Source organism: Lithobates pipiens, unplaced genomic scaffold (genome assembly GCF_037356315.1).
Source record: "Lithobates pipiens isolate NorthernLeopardFrog02 unplaced genomic scaffold, aLitPip1_a1.2 Scaffold_19, whole genome shotgun sequence".
In the NCBI taxonomy this organism is placed as follows: Eukaryota; Metazoa; Chordata; class Amphibia; order Anura; family Ranidae; genus Lithobates; species Lithobates pipiens.
The window spans coordinates 576512806-576526972 of NW_027507764.1; the positions used below are offsets into that span (position 1 = coordinate 576512806).

At 42.8% G+C, this 14167-nt stretch overlaps 1 protein-coding gene across 1 annotated transcript in view; it reads right to left on the reverse strand.

Moving 5' to 3' along the window:
* The window catches only part of TRAPPC9 (trafficking protein particle complex subunit 9), a 903391-nt gene that overhangs the window by 704899 nt on the left and 184325 nt on the right, over positions 1-14167 (reverse strand). Inside the window, exon 16 of the mRNA XM_077493381.1 lies at positions 7370-7522. Within this exon, the coding sequence (XP_077349507.1) occupies positions 7370-7522 (153 nt within the window). The remainder of the gene's footprint in view (positions 1-7369; positions 7523-14167) is intronic.

The following is a 14167-nucleotide window of genomic DNA, read 5'->3' on the forward strand; positions in this document are numbered from 1 at the left end:
ACAGGGCAGTCCAGCTCACTTCCCGGCTTTGGAGAGTGCTCTGTAAACCCATGGACATCTCTGCAATTTTCACCCTCTTGGTAATTTTAATAAAATGGGCAGAGAGAACAATGCAGACAATGAAGTAGCATCTCTGTTGTCTTGTCTCTGTCCACCATAATAACTGGGTCTCTCATACCCTAGGCAAAGTTAGGGTGTGGAGGAAATTGACTGGTCTCAACCTGATAGAACACCTTTGAGATTAATTAGACTGGGAGCAAGGCCTTCAAGTCCACATCAGTGCCTGACCTCACAAATGCAATTCTGGAAGAATAGTCAAACATTCCCATAGACACACTCCTAAACCTTGAGGACAGCCTTCCCAGAAGAGTTGAAGCTGTTATAGTCGCCACGGGTGGGCCAACTCAATATTGAACCCCACGAACTAAGACCGGGATGCCATTAACCACTTGCCGCCCACCATATAGCAAAATGACACTGGAAACGTGGTTGTGATATCCTGACCGGATGTCATATGATGTAGTCAGGATAACAAGCTGCTGCACATCGCAGCGATCGTTGTTGCGGAGTGTCAGTCTAACACACCACAACTCCGATCTAGGCAAAGAGTCTCTGACAGAGACTCTTTACCACGTGATCAGCTGAGTCCAATCATGGCTGATCACGATGTAAACAGGAAAAGCCATTTATCTGCTTTTCCTCACTCGCGTCTGACAGACGTGAGTAGAGGAGAGCCGGTTGGCGGCTCTCCTGACAGAGGAGGTCTGCACTGATTGTTTATCAGCGCAGCCCCCCTCGGATGCCCACCCAGGACCACCAAGGATGCCACCAGGACCACCAGGGATGGCCACAACTGATGACCACCAGGTATGGCATCCCTGGTGGCCATGGGTGGCAATGTGTGCCCACACATGATGCCAATGGTGCCCACAAATGATGCCAACCAGTGCCCACCAGCAATACCTGCCATTGCCTCCTAATCAGTGCCACCTATCAGTGTCAATCTGTGCCACTCATCAGTATCCATCAGTGCCACCTATCAGAACCCACCCGTGCCCACCTATCAGTGTCCATAAGTCCCCATTAGTACTGCCTCTTAGTGCCACCTATGATTTCCCATCAGTGCCGCATATCTGTGCCCATCAATGCCCCCTCATCCATGCTCATCAGTGCCCGGCAGTGCAGCCTCATCAGTGCCCATCAGTGAAGGAGAAAACGTACTTATTTACAAAATTTTAAAACGGAAACAAAGAAAAACATTTTTTTTTCAAAATTTTCAGGCTTTTTTTATTTGTTTAGCAAAAAATAAAAACCGCATAGGTGATCAAATACCACCAAAAGAAATCTCTATTTGTGGGAACAAAATGCTAAAAATTGTGTTTGGGTACAGTGTAGCATGACCGCGCAATTGTCATTTAAACAGCGACAGTGCTGAAAGCTGGCCTGTGCAGGAAGGGAGGAAAGTGCCGATATTGAAGTGGTTAAAGTTCACGTGCGTGTCTCAATACTTTTGGTAATATAGCGTATGTGTTACACTGGTCAATGGGTTAAAGGCCAAATAAATTAAAGCCTAACTCCAGATAACACTTTTAGGCATTTAAAGCAACAGGTCTTTCTTCTTTTGGGGGGTAAAAGGTTTAAACCTAAAGAACAAAAAAAGATGCCTTATAAGCATTCTCAGCAATCTCATATAGCCAGTCCCATGCATCTAACTGTCACTTTTGCGGGACAGCTTGATCTGTGTGTAAATGTGAAGAAAATAGAAACAAAAGCACGTGATATTAAAAAAAGAAAGAAAAAAAATAGTAATTTATATAGTGATTCATTCCTAGTATTACCCCATATAGTTATCAGAATACAAGATTTTTACCTTTAGGGGCTTTTTAAAGCAGTAAAGCTGAGAATGCTATCAGCATGTGCTGCCAGTATGAATATGATGTGCGGCTGTACATAACGTGACATCTCAGCATACCACAGGAAATTGATGCATCCGCTGTCTCAGGGTAACAGTACACAGGAGAGCCCTACGGAGGTATGATGTATACGAACGCGTTTTACATCTGCTGGGATAACCTGTCTTCCAAGTACTACGAATTATACACAACGGTATATACATTTCTCACATTCAGGTTTTTAAAGCAAGCTTATCCTGAACATAAAAGCTCTTCAGTGTAACATTTACCCTGCGTGGTATCACAGGAATAAAAGGCTTAAACTTTTCTAGAAACAATGATTCTTCCAGAGGAAGTGTTTAGCAGAGATGCGATGGCATGAAAACCTTTGATCCACATAGTATGGAATCCTTAATTTTTAATTAGCAAGAAGCTTACAATGGAATTGGATTAGTCGTTGGCTACGACTGCCGACCTTCTGAAAATGCTAGTTACCTGGCATTTACGATGACCCAACTACCTCCGTGCTTTCTAGAACAGGCGCGCAGATGAAGGAATTCAAATTCACTGGCAACATGCCTGTTCTTGAGAGTAACAGAGAGCACTGATGCAACAATGGCAACCAGTATGTCAGGTTTTCATTTATCCAGGTCATGATATACAGCAGCCTTTCTCAACCTTTTCAACACAGAGGAACCCTTGAAATAGTTCTCCGGTCTCGGGGAACCCCTGCTAAAAAATTAGAGATCTACAACTCATGATACATTAGCGTGATGGTCAGTGGGAGGAATGGTCCTTTCACTTGTGGTCATTGGGAAGAATTACCTCCTTACAGATAGCTAAAAAGATTAATGGTGTCGGTGGGAACTTATCTGAGAGGCAGAAATTGCCCAAAGCTGAAGGAACCCCTACAACCTCTGGAGGAACCCTAGGGTTCCACGGAACTCTGGTTGAGAATCACTGATATACAGTATGTATGAAAAAAGAAGGAAGGCGCGTGGCCCGATGTATGAATCAAGATAAAAAAAGTTTATTTGAAACAAATTAGTATATACAAAGAAAAATACTACTTATTCATGAATAAATAAATAGCAGTGTTCTCAATTGATAAAATAGTAGAAATTGATACCCATACAAGGGATAAAATGAATAAATGGCTAACACGTTTCGAGAGGTTCCCCTTCATCGCAGCCTTGAACAGCCAGAACTGGTCTGTATGTTGTAATATATCTAAATAGAGAGAGATGACTGGATGGGAGGTATATCACACAATGGATAGTATATTCCTATATGCGGATTCTCATTTACGGTAGTGGTATTTCCTCCCACATCGCAGTGGTCTCAGCATCGTAGAGGAATATATATATATAAGGATGTTGTCGTCTATTGATAGTTAGTGTTGGTCTTCAAGACCCAATGGCTGGTTTAGATGTTACAGCCTGTGGTCCGTAGCTGGATGTCCGAGTCGTTACTTGGTTATCCCTGAGGTCCACCTGTCCTGATGCTGTATGGTGTCCTGTGCAGGATTGAAGCCAGTCCTTTCATATATATATATATATATATATATATATATATATATATATATATATATATATATATATATATATATTAGGGTTGCGGAAATTAATGATTAATTCCTGGATTAACCTCTAGAGATCCGCGCTATAGCCGAATGACGGCTACAGCGCGGACCTGCTTTGCCGGGACTAAGTCTATTGACGTTGTCCCGTGCACGAGCGGCCTGCGCGCCCCCTGGGGGCAATGACAGCTGATCATGTGACAAAACAGAGCGGGCGGCCGTGATCGGGACATCAGTCCCGATCACGGCCAGATCATCCGTGCCCACCTGCCCCCTGCCAGTGCCACCTAAGTAGGGGACAAAGTGAAACATTAGTGCCACCCATTAGTGCCCACAGTGCCACCCATTAGTGCCCACAGTGCCACCCATCAGTGCCCACAATCTGCCGCAAAAACAGTGCTGCACCTCAGTGTCACATATCCGTGCCCATCAGTGTCATCTACCAGTGCCCATCAGTGCCCAGCAGTGCCGCCCATCAGTGCCCAGCAGTGCCACCTATCAGTGGTACCCATCAGTGCCCATCCATGCCACTCATTCGTGCCACTCATCCGTGCCATCTTATCTGTGCCCATCTTTGCCTATCAGTGCCGCCTTATCTGTGCCCATCAGTACTGCCTTATCTGTGCCCATCGGTGCCACCTTATCTATGCCTATTAGTGCCACCTTAACTGTGCCTATCAGTGCCCACCAGCGCTGCCTCATCAGCGCATTTCAATGAAGGAGAAAAATGGCCTGTTTGCAAAATTTTATAACAAACTATTAAACATGATTTTTAATTTTTTTTTTATTTTGCATCTTTTTTTGTTTGTTTAGCAAAAAATAAAACTCCCAGCTGTAATTAAATACCACCAAAAGAAAGATCTATTTGGGGGAAAAAATTATAAAAATGTCATTTGGGTACAGTGTTGTATGACCGCGTAATTGTCATTCAAAGTGCATCAGCGCTGAAAGCTGAAAATTGGTCTGGGCAGGAGGGGGGGTTTAAGTGCCCAGTAAGCAAGTGGTTAATAGTTAATTTTTTTGATCAGTAGGCTGCCTGCCCTGGGTCCCTCCTCCTCCTTCCCCACTACATGTCATACACAGTCTGTGGGCATCTCCCGCTGTGTGTCTCGGAGCTGATTGTGTAATCTTTGGCCACGCTGTGACAAAAGTCCCGCCCCCTCCTCCTAGATCAGCTCGTGTGATAGACGCGGTGTTCTGTCTATCACACGAGCTGATCTAGGAGGACGGCGGGACTTTTGTCACAGCGCGGCCAAAGTTTTCACACTCAGCTCGGAGACACACAGCGGGAGATGCCCACAGACTGTGTAATCCCGGCGCAGGCACTGACTACAGTTAGGCTGCGATTATGGGCATGGTGAGGCTGCATTATGGAAACGGTGAGGCTGCGATTATGGGCAGGTAAGTCTGAGATTATGGTCACAGTGAGGCTGCAATTAAGGCTGAGATTATGGGCATGGTGAGGTTGAGTTTATGACATGTGACGTCCTAGCCATGCCCCGCTATGTCCGGCTTCGGCCGTTGCCATAACAACAGTGCTAAATCTGCTAAAAGTAGTTGGATCTGTATGGGCGTTATAATTAATTGAAATTAGTCGATTAAAAAAAATTGATTAATCAAACACAAAAATTTTAATCAGTAACAGCCCTAATATTATATATATATATATATATATATATATATATATATATATATATATATATATATATATATATATATATATATATATATATATATATACACACACACACACACACACATACACACACACACACATATGCAGTATCTCACAAAAGTCAGTACACCCCTCACATTTTTATAAATATTTTCTTCTATATTTTCATGTGACAACACTGAAGAAATGACACTTGTCTACAATGTAAAGTAGTGAGTGTACAGCTTGTATAACAGTGTAAATTTGCTGTCCCCTCAAAATAACTCAACACACAGCCATTAATGTCTAAACAGCTGGCAACAAAAGTGAGTACACCCCTAAGTGAAAATGTCCATTTTGTGTCCATTGTGTCGTTATCATGTTGGAATACTGCCCTGCGGCCCAGTCTCTGAAGGGAGGGGATCATGTTCTGCTTCAGTATGTCACAGTACATGTTGGCATTCATGGTTCCCTCAGTGAACTGTAGCTCCCCAGTGCCAGCAGCACTCATGCAGCCCCAGACCATGACACTTGTCTTTGTACTCCTCTCACCTGGTTGTTGCCACACACACTTGACACCATCTGAACCAAATAAGTTTATCTTGTTATTTTTGTTGGTCCTAGGGGGAGGCTAGGTGTGGATGGTGGTCCCCAGGCTTCTGATCCCAACCTCGGATAATTATTGAAACTGAGGAAGTGGGGTTGAAGACCCACAAAATGCATTGTGAATTATCATTTCACTCCCCCCGACCAGACCCTAGTCTACATCAAGGAGGTACGCATTTTAAATGCCGGGGAATGGCTGATGATGTGCTGTGAATTCTATGCCTTTTTTTTTTTCTATGTATTGTATGTTTCCATATACAAAACTCAGGTGCTATTATGCATAATGTGCTACACATTTTAATCATTTTGTACTAAAAATGTGAATTTTAACAGTGCATTACTGGGCACCTTAAAAGTCCCACACTCTAGCAAATTGTTTCTAGTAGACCCCTTTTACACTGGGGTGGTGCGGCTGTTAGCGCTGTTATGGCGGTGCTTTTTCGGCCGCTAGCGTGGCGCTTTTAACCCCTGCTAGCGGCCGAATAAATGGCTAATAGCGCCCATGTTGCGGCTCTGCCGAATTGCTTTGCAGGCGCTTCAGCAGCGCTGACAATTATTATTATTATTCACGATTTATATAGTGCCAACAGTTTATGCAGCGCTTTACAATGTATAGTTGGGACAACACAATTACAGTACAATACAAAAGGTACAGAAAAGATAAAAAAATGTATTTAAATGGGCAGGGCATTTTGCGAATGGTGTGTACACCGCTCCCGCACCGCCCAAAGATGCTTCTTGCACTTTTTTTACCCCTCCTGCAAGTGCACCGCCCCAGTGTGAAAGCACTCAGGCTTTCACACTGAGGTGGCTTGAGAGACGCTATTTTTAGCAATAAAACGCCTGAAAAGCGCCACAGTGTGAAAGGGGTCTTAATGTTAAAGACATTTTTAAGCTTCTCCAAGTCACTTCTTCAGTTCCAATAGACCACCATAGATTGGGTTGATGTTCATTTTCCAAGAAACACAACGGTTGATGTAAAAGTTGTGGAACCCGTCCCCTCCATAATCCCATTCTATGGTGCCTGGAGGTCTGCAGGAGGTGCTAATCCTTGGATTTACAGGGCTAAAAGGTAAGAATTGTCAAATTGCGGGGGTAGAGATGTTAAAACACTATATATGGAAGACAAGATGGTGCTGAATGCCCCCACCACCATACAGGGATGGCTAGATTAAGGTGGCGGGGCTATCTGAATGGAGATTATATATATATAGATATATATAGATATATATATAGATATAGATATATATATATCTATAGATATAGATAGATAGATATAGCTATAGATATATATATATATATATAGCTATATCTATCTATATCTATAGATATATATATATATATATATATATATACTGGGTTATGCTTCCTGACACTCATTAGAACTGAAGGAGTGGTTTGGATTAGCTACTAACGATCGTCAGCATTACAGAACAAGTCCAGTTGAATGTGACCAACTACTACTCACTAACAGCAACCAAGTAACTATCATTTTCAGAAGGAGAGGTTAGCAGGGGAAGCATTTGTATTTCTCTAAGTACAAGTTTCCATTAATAATGCATGCCTCTATAAATGAGAGCTATCACGTGGAGGAAAAGAACCGAATTAAACAGTCAGCGACACACACAGACACCTCACCATCATTGAGATCCTGCAAAAGATTCTCCTGGCATGAGAAGTCCAGTTTCACTTTGATGTAGACAGTAAAAGTTGCCGTTTTCCCCGGCTTCAGCGGCAGTTGTGACAGCGCCTGCTCGAGGTCCCATGTCAGAAAATCACCATACAATTTATCTGCACAAACAAGGAAAATATTAAAATGATCCTTTTAAAATCAATACAGATGTGGTGGATAAAAAAAATAAATAAATAAATAAAAACATACAAGAAAAGAAAAAAAGTTTTACAGCTTCTAATTAAAAAATTGTAAAAAAATATCAAATGATCCTTTTTAAAATCAATACAGGTGTGGTGGATATAAAAAAAAAAAAAAAAAAAACATACAAGAAAACAAAAAGTTTTACAGCTTCTAAAGAATTGTAAAAATGGACCTGCACTGTGAATGTTACGCCCCGAAAAAAAAGTCAAGTAGGGGGCAAAGGACTGGTCCCCAGCATCGCCTGTGGTCTCTCTGCAGCTGATCTTTTGACCATTACTGACCTACAATGCTTTGTTCTGCACGGTGTCTCTGTATGGGGGGTGACCATCTTGGTAGAGGCAGGCTTTTGCTCCCTCAGGTCAGAACTGCCTCCCTAATGACCGGTAGAGAGATATTCAAAAAGCAGCAAGAGAGGTAGAGGAAGCCCAGATTTAGAACATACAGTGGGGGAAATTATTATTTGATCCCCTGCAGATTTTTTAAGTTTGCTCACTTACAAAGAAATGAAGGGCCTATCATTTTTATGTTATGTGTATTTTAAATGATATATAGAAATACTTATGCGCTACTATATGATCAATTTCCCTTTATTATCCCAGTGAACAGCCGCAACCATTAACGGGTGAACTCAACCACTGCAAACAAATTATAAAATGTATAAGTGAATGGTGCGCTTGTTCCACAGTTTGAGTATCGCGTATCAAATGTGCACCAAAAACTTTTCAATATTACCAAGATATCATTTTAAATAGTGCACCTATCTTAAAACACAGTAACCACATTCAGTGAAAACCTGCAAAAAAATATACAATAAATAAAATAAATCCTTCTAGTGCACAGATATATGTCATCTACATCCAGTGTAGCATCTAAAAGAAAAAAAATAATAATAATAATATAGTAATTGGAAAAAACAAAGTGCCAAAAATTGTCCAAAAAAACACATTAAGTGATCCCGCAATGGAATGAAGATGCTTTATCAGTAGACTCTTCCTCTATTATTGTGCCAGAATAATCCTCTAAAATAAAACAAATCTCCACCACCAGCCACCAGTGAGTGAAATGGCCGCTTACCTTAACCACTTAAAGAGGAAGTAAACCCTAAGGCCGCGTACACACGCGGGGACTGTTCGCCCAACTTTGTCCGCTGAACAGTGTTTCGGCGGACAGTCCGCTCGTGTGTGGGCTTTCAGCGGACAGTTTCAGCAAACAGTCCGCTGAACAAGGTTTTTCGGAAATTCCGAAAAACTGTCCGCTGAAACTTTGTTTCAGCGAACAGTCCCCTCGTGTGTAGGCTTGTTCGCCAAACTAAGTTCCGTGCATGCTCAGAAAGGATTTACACGCCGAAGTTTGCATTGCAGTGTATAGGACGTCGTTTTCTAGTCCTGTCGTACGTGCCGTTCACGTCATCGCGCACGGTTTCAGCAAACTGTTCGTTCGTCGTGTGTGGCCATGTCCGTCCATGCTAATTTTGAGCGGACTGTTTGCTGAAACTGTTTGACGGACAAAGTTGGGCGAACAGTCCCGCGTGTGTACGCGGCCTAATGGGTTTACTTCCTCTTTGTCTCCCTGCAAAAGTAAAGCATCGCATAGTAGTCCATTATGTGTCACTTACCTGACACAGGAGCCAGCGAAGTCACCGCTGTCCCCTATAGCACGAAGCATCCATCTTCTTCCGGGTTTCGCTTCTCCGTCGCTGTGAGTGGCTGGAGCAGTGATGATGTCACTCCAGCGCATGCGCAGGGGATCCGTAAGTGGCGGCATGCTTGCCTTCACTTGCGGTGCGCATGAGCCGTAGACAGCGGTGCCCTATTGTTGTAAAAATATCTCCTTAACCATGTAGCAGTGCCCTATTTTTGTAAAATATCTCCTTAACCACTTGCTTACTGGGCACTTAAACCCCCCTCCTGCCCAGACCAATTTTCAGCTTTCAGCGCTGATGCACTTTGAATGACAATTGCGCAGGCATACAACACTGTACCCAAATGAAATTTTTATCATTTTTTTTCCCACAAATAGAGCTTTCTTTTGGTGGTATTTAATTACAGTTGGGAGTTTTCTTTTTTGCTAAACAAAAAAAGATGCAAAATAAAAATAAAAATAAAAATCACGTTTAATAGTTTGTTATAAAATTTTGCAAACAGGTCATTTTTCTCCTTCATTGAACTGCGCTGATGAGGCGGCACTGGTGGGCACTGATGGGCGGCACTGGTGGGCACTGATAGGCGGCACTGGTGGGCACTGATAGGCACAGATAAGGTGGCACCGATAGGCACAGATAAGGCAGTACTGATGGGCACAGATAAGGCGGCACTGATGGGCACTGATAGGTGGCACTGATAGGTGGCACTAAGGGGCACTGATAGGTACCACTGATAGATGGGACTGATAGGCACTGATAGGTGGCACTGACAGGTGGCACTGATAGGTGGCACTGCTGGGCACTGATGGGCACTGGTAGATGACACTGATGGGCACGGATATGTGGCACTGAGGTGCAGCAATGTTGTTGAGGCAGATTGTGGGCACTGATAGGTGGCACTGTGGGCACTGATAGGTGGCACTGTGGGCACTGATGTATGGCACTGCTGGGTGGCATTATGGGCACTGATGGGTGGCACTGCTGGGTGGCACTTTTTTAATTCTCTGGGGGTTACTGGCAGGGGGCAGGTGGGCACTGATACACTGGCCGTGATCGGGACTGATGTCCCGATCACAGCCGCCGGTGATCGGCTTTTTTTTTCTCTCCTCACGCTGACAGCGCGAGGAGGAAAAATAGCCGATTACCGGCTCTGTTTTGTCACATGATCAGCTGTCATTGGCTGACAGCTGATCATGTGGTAAGGGGTCGGGATCGACCCCTTGCTTGGATCGGTGATCAGGCGAGTCTCATTGACTCGCTGATCAGAGAGCGCGCCGCGCGCGCCCCTCAGGGGGCACGCAGGCCGCTCGTGCACGGGACGACGTCAATAGACGTAGTCCCGGCAAAGGAGGTCCGCGCTGTAGCCGTCATTTGGCTATAGCGCAGATCTCAAGAGGTTAAGCATGTAGGTTAAGGGGATATTTCTTGGACCTACAGGTAAGCCTTAATCTAGGCTTACCTGTAGGTCAAAGTGGTTTGTAAGGGTTTAGACCAATTTAAGGACCAAGCCTCTTTCTGAGATTTGTTGTTTATGAGTTAAAAACATTTTATTTTGCTAGACAATTACTTAGAACTTCCAAACATTATACATTTTTTTTCTAATACCCTAGAGAATAAAATGGCGGTCGTCACAATGCTTTCTGTCACACTGTAATTGCGCAGCGGTCTTACAAGCGCACTTTTTTGGGGGAAAAAATACACCTTTTTTAATTAAAAAAAAGAGTAAAGTTAGCCAAATAATTTTTTTTTATATTGTGAAAAATAACGTTACACCAAGTAAATTGATACCCAACATGTCACGCTTCAAAATTGCGCCCGCTCGTGGAATGGAGACAAACTTTTACCCTAAACAATCTCCATATGCGACGATTAAAAAATTCTACAGGTTGCATGTTTTGAGTTATAGAGAAGCTAGAATTATAACTCTTGCTCTCCCGATCGCGGCAATACCTCACATGTGCAATTTGAACACCTTTTTCATATGCGGGCGCTACTCCCGTATGCATTCGCTTCTGCACGCAAGCTTGGCAGGATGGGGCACGTTTAAAAAAATGTTTTTCTTTCTCATTTATTTTAGCTTTTATTTTTACACTATTCTTTAAAAATAAAAAAATAAAAAAATAAAATAAAATTGTGTCACTTTTATTCCTATTACAAGGAATGTAAACGTCCCTTGTAATAGGAAAAAAGCATGAGAGGACCTCTTAAATAAGACATCTGAGGTCAAAAAGATGTCATATTTACACTAAAATTCAATAAAAAAAAAAAATGTCCCTTTAAGAACTATGACTAATGACGTCAAAACGTCACTTCCGCCCTGCAATGGCCCTCACTCATCCATACCCAGCCAGCAGGAGGAGCCGATCGCCTCCGCCACTGCTGACGGCTCTTTTTTTGTTGATAACGCAAAAAATAAAAATGGCAGAGGTGATCAAATACCACCAAAAGAAAGCTCTATTTGTAGAAAAAAAATAAAAACCGTCAATTTTGTTTGGGTACAACGTTGCACGACTGCGCAATTGTCAGTTAAAACGACGCAGTGCCGAATTGCAAAAAATGGCCTGGTCATTAAGGGGGAAAATCTTCCAAAGCTAAAGTGGTTCAAAAGCCAGTCATGTACGGTTTGTCTCCTTGTTATCCAGAGCGCCACTCCTAGAACGACATCTCCCCCCTCCTCCTACTTACTGTATTTCACCTGCACATGATTGGACAATTAAAGTCTACATTCATACAACTTATTGTGTAAAAATTCTCAACTGCTTTAGTAAATTAGCCCAATTGTCTCTCTCTGTTGTATAGATGTGTGCAGATTGCATTGCATGCGGTTATTCATTACAACAAATCGGCAAAATAGGCACAATAACAAATGTAATGAATTTAATTTAGGTACCATCGGCTAAACTGGTCACACAATCTGCACTAATAATACTGACATTGGAATGAAAAGACGCGTTGGCCTTTTTGACAAATACGCATGTATGTGCATACCATCAGACCCCAACTGGATGTGACACAACGGAGATTATAACATTTGGTTGCACTATTCAAAAAAAAAAGTTTCTATCAATGCATGCAATACTAAAACAACAATGTTCTTATACTAATCAACAATCTTCACTCACATCAGTTCACCTCACTCCCAAAAACGGTCTTCCCCAACTGCTTTACCCCAGAAGAACCCTTGAAAACATTTCAAGGTCTTGGGAACCCAGGTAAAACCAATTCATTGTTGGTCAGTGGATAAACTTCCCCTTACATTGTTGGTCAGTGGGAAGAATGTTCCTTACATTGGTGATCAGTGGGAAGAATGTTCCTTACATTGGTGATCAGTGGGAAGAATGTTCCTTACATTGGTGATCAGTGGGAAGAATGTTCCTTACATTGGTGATCAGTGGGAAGAATGCTCCTTACATTGGTGATCAGTGGGAAGAATGCTCCTTACATTGGTGATCAGTGGGAAGAATGCTCCTTACATTGGTGATCAGTGGGAAGAATGCTCCTTACATTGGTGATCAGTGGGAAGAATGCTCCTTACATTGGTGATCAGTGGGAAGAATGCTCCTTACATTGGTGATCAGTGAGAAGAATGTTCCTTACATTGGTGATCAGTGGGAAGAATGTTCCTTACATTGGTGATCAGTGGGAAGAATGTTCCTTACATTGGTGATCAGTGGGAAGAATGCTCCTTACATTGGTGATCAGTGGGAAGAATGCTCCTTACATTGGTGATCAGTGGGAAGAATGCTCCTTACATTGGGGGTCAGTGAGAAGAATGCTCCTTACATTGGTGATCAGTGGGAAGAATGTTCCTTACATTGGTGATCAGTGAGAAGAATGCTCCTTACATTGGTGATCAGTGGGAAGAATGCTCCTTACATTGGTGATCAGTGGGAAGAATGCTCCTTACATTGGTGATCAGTGGGAAGAATGCTCCTTACATTGGTGATCAGTGAGAAGAATGTTCCTTACATTGGTGATCAGTGGGAAGAATGCTCCTTACATTGGTGATCAGTGGGAAGAATGCTCCTTACATTGGTGATCAGTGGAAAGAATGCTCCTTACATTGGTGATCAGTGGGAAGAATGTTCCTTACATTGGTGATCAGTGGGAAGAATGCTCCTTACATTGGTGATCAGTGGGAAGAATGCTCCTTACATTGGTGATCAGTGGGAAGAATGCTCCTTACATTGGTGATCAATGAGAAGAATGCTCCTTACATTGGTGATCAATGAGAAGAATGCTCCTTACATTGGTGATCAGTGGGAAGAAAGCTCCTTACATTGGTGATCAATGAGAAGAATGCTCCTTACATTGGTGATCAGTGAGAAGAATGCTCCTTACATTGGTGATCAGTGGGAAGAAAGCTCCTTACATTGGTGATCAATGAGAAGAATGTTCCTTACATTAGGGGTCAGTATGAAGAATGCTCCTTACATTGGTGATCAGTAGGAAGAATGTTCCTTACATTAGTGATCAGTGGGAAGAATGCTCCTTACATTGGTGATCAGTGAGAAGAAAGCTCCTTACATTGGTGATCAGTGGGAAGAATGTTCCTTACATTGGTGATCAGTGGGAAGAATGTTCCTTACATTGGGGGTCAGTGGGAAGAATGTTCCTTACATTGGGGGTCAGTGGGAAGAATGTTCCTTACATTGGGGGTCAGTGGGAAGAATGCTCCTTACATTGGTGATCAGTGAGAAGAATGTTCCTTACATTGGTGATCGGTGAGAAGAATGTTCCTTACATTGGTGATCAGTGGGAAGAATGCTCCTTACATTAGTGATCAGTGGGAAGAATGTTCCTTACATTGGTGATCAGTGGGAAGAATGTTCCTTACATTGGGGGTCAGTGGGAAGAATGCTCCTTACATTGGGGGTCAGTATGAAGAATGCTCCTTACATTGGTGATCAGTGGGAAG